This window comes from Ceratotherium simum, chromosome 8 (assembly GCF_057802395.1).
Source record: "Ceratotherium simum simum isolate JZ-2026a chromosome 8, ASM5780239v1, whole genome shotgun sequence".
Taxonomy (NCBI): domain Eukaryota; kingdom Metazoa; phylum Chordata; class Mammalia; order Perissodactyla; family Rhinocerotidae; genus Ceratotherium; species Ceratotherium simum.
In genome coordinates, this window is record NC_141907.1 from 66,118,757 (window position 1) to 66,131,239 (window position 12,483).

At 42.8% G+C, this 12,483-nt stretch overlaps 1 protein-coding gene across 1 annotated transcript in view; it reads left to right on the forward strand.

Annotated features, from left to right (window-relative positions):
- The first annotated feature begins 3,457 nt into the window (after nucleotides 1–3,457).
- The window catches only part of BMP3 (bone morphogenetic protein 3), a 28,843-nt gene continuing 19,817 nt past the window's right edge, over nucleotides 3,458–12,483 (forward strand). Inside the window, exon 1 of the mRNA XM_004430879.3 lies at nucleotides 3,458–4,333. Coding sequence (XP_004430936.1) covers nucleotides 4,009–4,333 — 325 coding nt within the window. The 5' untranslated portion in view covers nucleotides 3,458–4,008. The remainder of the gene's footprint in view (nucleotides 4,334–12,483) is intronic.

Here is a 12,483-nt window from a genome sequence, read left to right on the forward strand (position 1 = left end):
TCGTTCCCTCTTCTGTGACTTATCTCTTACCGGTATTCTTTCCTAAATCACAGGTCTTTTATGTTTGACTTGTCTAAAATCCTACCCATTTTTCAAGGCTAAATAAAGCCCTACTTTTTCCAGGTAATCATCCCTGGCGACCCCATCTCCCATTGATCTCCTCCTTTCCTCTGACACAGCAAATTGTGACATAGTCTACAAAACATGGTTGACCACTATAGTAATACTTCTCACGTTATTTGTTAATTGTCCCGTGTGGGTTTCTTTGGTTCACTTACTAGAAGGTAAACTCCTTCAAGCCTAAGACACATTCTCCTTATATATTTTCCCCATAACTACTGATGCAGCCTTATGTAAGTATTCAATAATATTGCTAATGAGAAGTTTTTAGAAAATAAATGTATATAGTGCTTAACAGGGCTAATCAACACATGCATAACACACATATACACATACACACGATTTTATGGTCAAAAGTAGAGCTCAACTCAACAGAATTCACTAAAATTTCAAATTTGTGTTTGCTGTTATTTTTAATTATAGATGTGTCTTTCTTTAACTCTCCCCATGTTTAGGAAAAGAGACTGATAAGTCTCTGATTCAGTGGTTGGCTATAACAGTAACACCTACTCTCTAGCATAAAATAGGAAATTCCTATTGTTAAAATATAAAACAAATTTTAGTTAACCAGACTCAATAATAAATCAGACACAAGGCACTTGTACCACCATTATATTCAATTCTAAAGTTCCTCTTTCTGAACAGCTGCAAATTCTCCATATATCAAGTAAGCCAAATGCTCCGCCAGAATTATGAATCCTGTGATTTATTCCTTTTGGGGGAAGGCATCTAAAGATGCCAGCATTCTGAGACAATTTAATCCATCCAGATCTGAGATTCTGTGGCCTTTGATAAAGAAAACACTGTGCTATCTTGAAGTATCAACATCTTGAAGGTCTTGAAGATGGCATCTCCAGGTATGGTCTTGAAGATGGCATCTCCAGGTGTTCTGATGAGGGAACTATTACTTCAGTTCAATTTGCTTTCAACTCCCCAGGAGGTCACTCAGAGGGTCTGGCATGGTGCCATTTATTTGTCACTGCTGGACACAACACTGCTGGCTTCATCTGTTTCATCCCTTGCTCCATATTCTTGGGTGTAGTTTAGTTGCAAATGAGCCACTCTTAGTCTAGGATTTGGCTGCTACAAGTGTTCTTCAGTTTCCTGGCTTCCACCCACACTTTCTTTTCCAGTCTTGCAATTAGAGCTGAGAGGATTATTCTACCTGCTTAACATCTCCTTGTTACTTTGTTTATTCTGAGTGTAATGGCTGGTCACTAAAATATAAAGATGGGTATGGCTTGACCTCTGCTCTAGACAAAAATATACAAGCAATTATCTTAGCTCATAGCTGAGTCTTCTTAAGCATTTGCTATGTGCGAGGTGCTGTACTAATCTCTTGACGTGGCCTGTCTAATGATTCTTTACAATAATCCTGTGAGACAGGAACTATTATTTTATGCTTATGGCTCAAATAAGGAAATGAAGGACAACGAAGGGAAAGCACATACATCTAGGGAGAAGTGAAGTTAGACATTGAAGACGTGTGGTCAACCCCAGCACCCACAGTACAGCTTCCACAAATGAAGAATTGTGTCCAGTACAGAGTGGCAAAGGTTGCAGTAGAGATATGCACTAGAGCCAAAGAAAGGGAGGTCTCGGGGATGGTTTCAAAGGGCAGGAGGTGAAAGTTTGGCAATGCAGACTTGGGCCGGGGGAGACCCAGAACTATTTATGCAAAAGTCAGAGGTGACTACCACAGCGGAAGAAGATTTTTCTCAATCTGGCATCCTCCCAGGGCAGAGTATAAAGACGTTAGGAACATTGGAAGCTGGCCTAGAAAGAGAAGGCAGCTCACAGAACTGGGAGAGAGCAGAAAGGAGAGGGAAAGAACCAAAGATTCACAGGGAAAAATCAAAGAGGGAGAGAGTTTCCAGCGCCTATTGAATTTTGCAATTGGGTCTTCATTATTAATCACAAAAGCTATTATGTTCTTTATGCCAAGCAAAGATCACACATATGAGCTCATTTAATCCTCACAACCACTCTTGAAGTATGTGTTATTATCTGCAGAACAGTTCCAGGGGTGGCTAAGGGCAAAATCCAAACCACAATGAGTTGAGAAGTGGCTGAGTGGGGAGAACAGTCTGCATTTGGGATAAATTTGGGATAAAAAGGATTGAGCCCCTACTAAAGCCTAGTCAGTATGCCAGTCACTGTAGCACTGCTTTCTAATTTCATCCAAACGAAACTCTATTCACCTTCAAAGAAGGAGCTGAGATTTGGAAGCTCAATGTGATTCCCCAGCCTGTCTTCTTTCAATAAACCCCCTCTGCTCCCACAGGGGGGATCAGATAGCTGCAACAGACATTTACTGAGGCCTTTACTGAGCCAGGCCAGGCACTACGCTGAGAATATTTACGTGAATTGTCACATTGAAGCTTCAGTTTAAATGCTAGTTTCATTATTAATAGTGTGGTGATTAAGGGGCTGAGCCCAGGAGTCAGACTCACTGAGTTTGGATCTCAGCTCTGCCATCTATGAGTGTACTTTTGCCTCAGTTTCTTCATCTGTAAAATGGGCTTCCTTGTGAAAATTCTTTAAAGATAATACATGTGAAATATAAGTAACAAGGAGTGCCTAGGGCATGATAAGTGTAGGGTAAAATGTTAACTGGTAGTTTAATCGCCATTTTACAGCCCAGAAAAGAGAGAATGAGGAAGGATCTCAGAGTTAGCAACTCTAAGGGGTCTCTTCCCGGGGTCTCCCAGAAGCCCCTCTACCAAGGTTTCCTGCAGAGAAACCTATTGCAGGGGAACGAGAGGGTGGGGTGGATGTGCCGTGTTTGCTTGTTTATTTATTTGTTTTTAAGATGGCATTGACTCATATTAAGATGGCACATATTTTTCTTCGGGGGGAGATGCGAAGTGAAGATGCAGAAGGAGCCAGGATGGTAAACTCGCAGAGAGACAGGAAGGGATGGCAACCTGGCCCAGGTGCAGGGTCCACGACCTCGATCGGCAGAGGCCCAGGAAAGGAAGCAAGGATGGTGTTCGCCTCTTAATTTTGTTTGGAATCAGAGGAGAAAGAAGCCAGGAAGAAGTGTATTTGCCTCTGCCCTCTTGCTGGCCGGAACACAGCCAACGTTCTTGAAGGGATTAAAAAAAATACACCCTACCCCTCCTAGCCTTTCTTTCTTCCTCGATCTTCTCCTTTCCCCCTCCTCTCCCCAACCACCCCCACCCCTACTTCCTCTTCTCTCCCTCCCTCTGCTGGTTCGCCGGTCACTTCCCCCTTCCCTTCTCTCCCGGCTATAGCAGGGGCCGAGCTGCCTGCGGGGGCGAGGGAGAGGGCGAGATTGGCTGCGGACTGTACAGATCAGCCAGAGAACGCAGTCAGTCTCTCTCTCGCTCGCTCTTGCTCTCTCTCTCTCAGACGCACACACACGCATACATTCAAAACTCCGGCCGGCAGCACCCCGGCTGCTCCAATCCCTGGAAAAGGCGAGCGAGCGCCTCGCGACCACTGCGCGCACCGCCGCTCGGGCACTGCGCCCGACGCAGCGCTAGTCCCCGTCACCAGCGCTGCCGCTTCAGCGTGTGTTCCCGAAAATAAAGCGAGTAGGGAGGGTAGAGACAGAGCCTGAAAACACCCTGGCCACACACGCCGAGACTTGAGCTCTTGGCGTCCGAGTGGAGACCGCGCCGGCAGCGCCCTGCGCTGGTGAGGTCCGCGCCGCTGTCCGGGAAGAGCCCACCTGCCGGTCCGCGATCGGCCAGCTCAAAAAGTGGGGCTTGGCGCTGTCCTACTCAGGCAGTGTCCGGGGCTCCGGGCGTCCTCGTCCCACCCAGTTTGGAGTTCAACCCTCGGCTCTGCCGCCGACCCCTCGCGCCTCCGGAGTGACCCCACGCGACGCAGAGAGCGGAGGCGCGGCGCCGGGACCTCGCTATGGCTGGGGCGCACAGGCTGCTCTATCTGTGGCTGGGCTGCTTCTGCGTGAGCCTGGCGCGGGGAGAGAGACTGAAGCAGTATTTCCCGGAGCTCCGCAAGGCTGTGCCAGGCGACCACACGGCAGGTGGTGGCTCCGGCCCGGTGCTGCGGCCGCACGACAAGGTGTCGGAGCACATGCTGCGACTCTATGACAGGTACAGCGGCGGTGGCAGGGCCGAGGCGGCGCGGACACCAGGGATCTCCGAGCCGGGCTCACAGTCCCTGAGCCCCCAGCCCTTGCGCGAAGGCAACACGGTTCGCAGCTTTCGAGCCGGAACAGCAGGTGAGTTCCCGAGGCGCCCCCCTTCCACGGTCCCACCCCAGGTTTCTCCCGGGACCCCCCACAGCTGCCTTGTCTGCCCTATGCCCTATAGAGCTACCTAGAGACCTTCCTTCACCATCCAAAGCTGCCCTCGGACCCCTTGGTCCCGTCACACCCCGCATTTCGCCGGGGAGTAAGCCTAGTTTTAGAGTCCGAATTGAGAGGCAGAAGTGGAGAGAAGGGCGCCGAGCAGTGGAGGGGGGTCAGCTGAAGGAACTGCGTGGAAAGAGGGAAGGGGTTACTCCCATCCCCAGCGGAGCCCTCCTGCGCTGGGTGTCTGGAGCACCTCTGGGTACCTTATGCTGATGTTTCTGAAGTCAGTCAGCGGAAGTTCCCTTGGACTGGGCTTTAGCCATGTTTACCTAGAGGCAGATGTCATTTTATGCCAACCCCAGGGCACCGGAGAGAGAAAAGTCACCCTTGTGCTAGACACCTTCCCCTTGCCTTTTAGACAGTCACGTCTCTAGACCTTGCACCCCCTCTTAACTCATGTCCTCTGTTACTATATTTGACACTTTCCATTTGATAGTCCCTTGGTGGCAAACACACAAACTAAACCAGGTGCTCCAGTGCTTCGATTATTTAAAACCCATCTGGGCAAATAGGATTGTACCATCCACCCTGGGAGGAGTTGGGGATGGGGAGAGCAGCCATGGATGTAAACACCTCTTGGAATCTGCCGATGAAAATCTGCTCATCCCATTTTTCAACACACAGATCGCTGCGGACTGAAATTCATGGCTTAACAAGGTTTCTCCTGGCCCCTGTGGTGAAGCAAATAACTTATGCTAACAGGCTGCCTCCCTTGTGTTAACAGCTTGAGGGAAAGTTTCCTGGACACTAACTTGGTTTATATGCTTTGAGGATGCACCAGGCTTTTTGGTTCGCTACCTTCCTGATAAAGGGAAATGTAACTGCAAAGCCTGTCTTCAGCTAACCGTTGAAAAATAGCCAGGAACCTTCAAGTAAGGAGGCCATGCCTCATGCTCTATCAATTCTGTCAGAATCACTAGAAAGAAATCTCCCAAAGCTTTGATATGTAGGACTCCTGGAAAAAAGGAAAACTAAAGCATCCATCAAGAAAAGCCCTCGGTTGACACTGTAAATACACTCTAGAGCTCATAGGCATGATGACGTTTACAATAAATGTGAATTATGCTTTCTAATGCAGAAGTCTTTAGCTAGAGTCTGAGCTGAACCAGATTTCACTTTCTTCTTAAAACCATGAGCATAATCTATAAAGAGCTAGCCTCTGCTAAGGAAACAGAAACCTGCTCTGGCTTATCCCCACTATGCCAGCCACTTGAGGTGGCTGTCCTGACAGCTGACCACACCGGTGAATGCCCTGTTTACTCTAGCGAGATTCTGAGGGCAGAGCTCAGTGAAGGAGCTGTGTGGGAGCCACAAGGATTGAAAGAAATTGGGTCGGCAAGGCAGGTGGTAAGAATGAAGATGCTCAAATCACTCCTACCTTGATATTCATTTCTTGGTAATATTCCTAGGGTGTAGCTGAGGCACCCAAGAGACGAATGGTATTTTTTATATCAACAAGTTTCATTTTTACTATGAATCACAAGGTTTGGAGGTGGAATGTGCATTTGTTTCATTCACACATATTGTACAGTTTTTGTATGTTCGTTTTAGGCTAAGTGAACCATAACTGGGAGATGGATAAGGATTTGAATAACTCAGTCTCCATGTACTTTTTGGCTTCAACTCATTCCGTGCATTATAATTTCAGAGTGTCTCTTATCAGCGTCGCTCTAGTCTTATACCATCAAATGATAAACTCTGATACGGAGGCCAGAAGTTCCCTTGAAATGATGAATTGCAGCTTGAAGCATATATACGAGGCTGTATCCTCTGATAAGAAAAGTAATCCCTTTAGCATCCTAGAGACTGTCTTAATGACTTATTCATCACACGTAGACACTGGTTTTTGTGGAAGCTTACGTGTCATGTTACTACACTGGAGACTCCTGGAGAGGTGGTTCATGTTGGACCCCTTCCAAGAGTGTTTAGTTACTAACACACTAAAGAGACCTTATTCTAAGGCAGTTCTGGCTCTAATAAGGCAGGACTCCAGGAAGGTGCTAAGTCTTTCATGTGTATCCCCGTCCTTTATCCATACCCTTCGTCTTGTGACGTGTGTTCTGACATAGGTGAAAGATACTGTCTGCATTAATAAATTAGATGTGTTTTCTGGTCCATAGTGTTTAGGTTTCACAGCGTATGGGCTTCTCTCTACCGACGATATTATAGATTTTAATGGAAGGTCAGGTGGTGTGCTGTATATATGGAGTGGCTGCTGATCCGGCGGCCTTTCCAAGTGCTTATTCAGGCTGAGTTATAGCCTCAGAGCCCTATTTGCTCCTTGGAACATACCTGATTAAAATTATTTATTGTTCTAAACCTAGAATATCTTTGGTTGAAAGTTAGCTGCTGTGGTCTCCCTCTGATTACTTTCTACTTAAACCATTACTTGATGGTGGGTGGCATTCATCCTAAGTACACTTTCTGCTAACCCCTTTTCTCCTCCCTCAACACTGTGCAGTGGAAGTGCCAAAACCATAAGTTTGGAACGCTCATAAGTCTTTTCGTGATGTGTAAGGGTTTACATAAAGATAGGTTTTATCTTTCCCTTTGTAAAAGGTAATTTATAAAATTATTGATGACAGAGAAGTTCAGCTTTATAAAAACACACCATCTTGAAGGAAGACAAGAGGGATATAAAATCAGCTTTTATTTTAATCTTAGTTTAAGTTGTCCTTGGCTACTATGTAATAAAAGAAGAATATTTTACATGAGGTTTTCTTCCTGGCCTGATCCTTTAAGACACATACTTTGTGTTCATCAGTTTCTCATCATTCTTATGGTCACTTAACCTTATTTTTCTTAATCATAAATTTAATCTCTTTAGGAAAAGCCATTAAAGCACACATGTTCTTATTAGAAAACTATCATTATTTTAACTTATGACATATAACTACAAAAAGATTGCATTTCAGTGGATATGTGTCACCTTTTTTAAAAAATCACACAGACTTCATAGATAAAAGAAAAGAAAATTGAGGTAATCTGGACCCAAAAGTGAATATTTTCCTTCAGTGAAAAAAGGGAGAGTCTTTCCTACTATGAACAAAAATCTTCAAAAATAAAGAATTATCATCTGACATGCTTCTGAAGTGCAAGGCTAAAATGTAAGGCTTTGGGAAAGATATAATTAAGGGCTGAAGGATCATTCCAAGAGGAGCCATTCCTGTAAAATACATGGGCCAGTGGGAAAGCATCATTTTTGATGGGTTTGACTACAAGGGGTTATAATAACTTTATTAAAACATAGTTACCTTGAAATTCCTGACACCTAGAGACTAGGCTTGAAATGTAAGAGTACTTAGATTATCTGATGTTTTTATTCAAAGGACAATAGTACATCTGGAGGGGGGAGCTGGATGTGCAGCTGCTTTGAATTACACGCGACTTTCAATACATGATAGCCCTTAATGAAGTTTTTACTGTAATAGGCAAGACAGCTTTACAATCTCTGACATTTAAAAATCCATAATGCCAGGAATTCTTGATTATCCATGCTAATGGAAAGGAGAAAGAGAATGAGTTACATAAAAATAATTTCAATTTAGCTTCTTGGTATAGTTAGATACACTCAGAGACCAAGAGACCATGAGGGTCAATGAAAAAAATCTCGTAAGCAGATAATTCGCTCAGGGAATATTTGTACACTAAAAATATATACATAATTCAGAATATATTAAGAGGTTACATACATTTTATCTAAGCAGTGGAAGTTTATAAGTACTTGATCGACCTGGTTCAGATTTTTCTAAAAATTAAATAAGATGAATGTCAAATCCGCTCTTAAGCATTTTGGAATTATACAATTTTGTATATGAAAGGCGCTTTAAAGAAAGGAATTCCAACCCCTTCCTTATATGGAAGAAGGAATGGGCATTGCCAAACAATTTTTCACACATACTGAGCTCATCTCAAATCCTATTATTTGTAATAATCTGATCTAATTTTCTAGGAGAAAATTTTGTAAAAAGGGGTCTTTGGAAGATGTTAACAGGTGTTACATAAAATTGGGTTCCTTGGTCAAATAAGTTTGAAAAAATGATGTTTTCGGGGCCGGCCCTGTGGCGTAGCGGTTAAGTGCACATGCTCTGCTGCTGGCGGCCCGGTTCGGATCCCAAGCACGCACCAACGCACCGCTTGTCAGGCCATGCTGTGGTGGCGTCCCACATAAAGTGGAGGAAGATGGGCACAGATGTTAGCTCAGGGCCAGTCTTCCTCAGCAAAAAGGGAGGAGGATTGGCATGGATGTTAGCTCAGGGCTGATCTTCCTCACACACACAAAAAAATTATGTTTTCTTTGCTGTGGGACCTTTCAGGGCTTTTAAGTGCTAGTGAGTCCCCTTAAGAGTGAGATTTCATCACTTTCTTGCCAAGAGAACATTTCAGAGAATTGTGGTTCTAAGATACCTAGTTGGGGAAACACTGGTTCAGAGCCTTCCTAATAACTCAAAAGAGAAGATGTGAAAAATTCAAGTGAGTATCACAACTGAAAACGGTCCCATTTCTCCTTTCTCAGTTAGGACCCATCTCAGGATGTTGCCTGACATTGTTGTTTTTGGCCTTGGGTCCATTTGACCTTGTACCATCTTCCTGCTTTCATGTTTTAAACTTCTCTGTCATTAAATTTTGTTTTCCCTGCTTCATTATGAATTCTCCTTCACTGATTTCATCTATGGGATTAATATTTATTATTGACAACTAGTATTATTCTTTTAAAATAAAAGCTGTTTTATTTGTGGAAAAATTCACTACAGCTCATACATATCACTTTGTTAATGTTTTATCACCATTAATACCTTGATAAAAGACACATTTACTCAAGACACCTATCAGATCTCTTACATAATCCGCATTGTTTGTTGTATTTATTAGATATAATAATATATTGGATATTAATAATAGATACAATAAAAATCATACCTTTCAAAAAGCCTAGTGAAAATTATTGAGCAACTTTGCATATACTTTCTATTGACTATTCAGGATTTTTGTGCTGCAACATCAGAACTTTTCTCCCCAAATTGTGATGGTTTTCCCATCTATTCAATTTGTATATCCTAGTAATCAATATCTTAATAACTTTATTTTGGTAGTAATAGTGGAAATAAGTTTGGCGTCACAAATAATCTGAGCTTGAACTTTCCTGTGCCAAGTTTCAATTAAGAGTGAATTTTTATGATTATGTTATGAACCTATGAAAATAGAATTTTGTAGTGGAAACATTGACATAGTGTTAATCAAGTGACACAAGTATAACAGGATAATATCTACTTTGGACAGTAGTAAATGACAATGTAACAAAAGAGCCCTCATATATGGAATATAACTAAAAATCCATAAAATTGCTAGTCTACTCACAAGTTAGTAATGCTTGTGTCCTAGCGTATTGGTACCTAAAGCAATTCTTTGGTAACACACATTCTCAGGGATATTTTTAAAGACATAGATGTCTCTTTATTTATCTAAAACATCTACACGTAGGTCATAGAGCCCAATTGACCATGGTGTGTTTATCAACGCTTTCAATGATTTACCTTCCTTTAAGATCCATCTTTTCTTGGCGACAGAACCACAACAAATGCAGTGCCTTGGTTTTATCTGGGGGCACTATGAATAGAAGTGTTCCGACAAACTGATCCTACCATCAGCTTCAGTAAGTTCTTCTTACTTTACTGAGTAAGGTTCTGTTAAACATAACTTTTATAAAATAATTGCATCCAGTAGTTTTAGAAATGCAAGTTTCTTTGTCCAGTCCTCTGATTTTACAGTAAAAACAATGGAGACCCAACACGATCTTATTTGCTTTTCCTTCAAAGAATATTTTCATTTAGTTGCATGGAATTAATCTGAAGACTTTGAATTGAGTGTAATTGCTGCACTTAGGCTTGGGTTAAGATAAATGGTTTTCAAGTGGAGAAGCGATTCCTGGAGTTTCTACTTTTGTATTACCCGAGGCTAAGTGTTAAGAGATCTAAATGCTAATCTTGGCTGAACTGCTGATTAATAAGGTCATCTAGCATTGCTAGGCCTAGTTTCTTCATCTATCAAATGAGTTAAGTCATACCTACTGTGCGAGTCTCAGAGAAAGATAGTGAAACTCAATTGAGAAAATGAATGTGAAAATGCATTAGAAGTTTGGAAGCCCTATGTAAATGAGGCTTAATATTCTTAATATTTTGAGAGATTGTATCTCTCTAGCTTCCCACAAAACCTTAAACATACCTAAATTGTTGGATGGATAATGTGCAGTGATTTATAGCACAAAGGATATATCTGGATGGCAATGTAAATATAAGGAGGTGGTATTCCTCATATAACACAATCTATGATATGCCAAACCTACATTCAACAAGTTACTATTTCTGTCCTGACCTTGGTAGCTGAATGGAAGTTGCACCTTTTTATAGTGATTTCTTGAAGTTGTTCTCAAAGTATGGTCCCTGGATTCGCAGTATCAGCATCACCTGGGAACTTGGTAGAAATTCTCCTGCCCACCCAAGACCACCTGAATCAAACTCTGGGGGTGGGACACAGAAATCTCTGTTTTAACAGCCATAAAGGTGATTCTGATGCATGTTTGAGACACACTGCTCTAAGCTCATGTCCCTAGAGTTCTGAGTATCTTATAACCAGCGTCTGAAATCTAGTATTGATTAACGTGCTGGTCCTGGTCTCATCTGGCCCTTTCAATAGGCCTTTCCGTGGACAAATGGTTTATTAATTTATATAATGGTAAGCTTCTTTCACTTTGAAAGGTATATTACTGTCTTTTGTGTGTGTGTGTGTGTGTGTGTGAGGAAGATCAGCCCTGAGCTAACATCCGTGCTAATCCTCCTCTTTTTGCTGAGGAAGACCGGCTCTCAGCTAACATCTATTGCCAATCCTCCTCCTTTTTTTTCCCCAAAGCCCCAGTGGATAATTGTATGTCATAGTTGCACATCCTTCTAGTTGCTGTATGTGGGACATGGCCTCAGCATGGCCGGAGAAGCGGTGTGTCATGCGCGCCCGGGATCCAAACCCGGGCCGCCAGTATTGGAGCACGCGCACTTAACCGCTAAGCCACGGGGCCGGCCCCGGTATATTACTGTCTTTATGACAGTTTTTGCCCTGGAGAGGATCTCAAAGTAAGTTAATAAAGACTTCTTACCCTTCTTTCACAGCTGCAGAGAGTTTGGGGCCTAATACATTTGCTAGAAGGAGGATGATGGGAGCCGGAGCCTATAAAGCGTCTCTGGAGGGCAAAGAGCAGATCTCCTTTCATTCTGTATTCTGAGGACCTGGCATAGTTTGCCACATAGCAGGCAGTCAGTAACTATTTCAGTTGAGTTGAATTAGACGTTCAGGGGACTAGATAAGAAGAGACAGTAGAAAAGCTATCAGCCAGGCAGAGGATCCTTTAAAAATACACTTGCCATGGAAGAATTTCCCATGAGGCATTTTACCATGTATATGTTGAATGACAATACTATTCTGCCTTATACGCAACTGTTCTAATAATGCTTCTTTTCTGATGAACCGAAAGGAAACTCCATACAGTACTTATTCCCAAGAAGGGCTTTTGCTGACTTTGGGAACTTCAAACTACTTGAAAGTTTCTTCACTTTGGTGTTAAGTAGGAAACACTTTTAAATCTGGGAAGTTTACGCAGTTGTTCATTCAACAAATTTAACAAATATTTTTCAGGATCTAAATGCTCCAGACCGTGCAAAGTACCAGGAGTTCAAAGATTTATAGGACATGGGTCTGCCCTCCTCGAGCTCACAGTCTAGGAATGCCCTTGGGTGGAGGCTGAGAGTAGATAAACTGATTAATGAACACTTTGCTATTCTAGAAAAACATACATTATGTCATCTTTGGCCATGTTTTACTTTGGACATAGAGAACAGTTGTTTTGAGATCCCCTAAAACTCAGTTATTTGACTGGGACTCTGCAAGAAAAACAAAATTCCATGACTTTGTGCTCTATTTAGAAACTCGCATCTTGCCTTTGCCTGAAAGCTGAAGGTGGCATAGAGAAA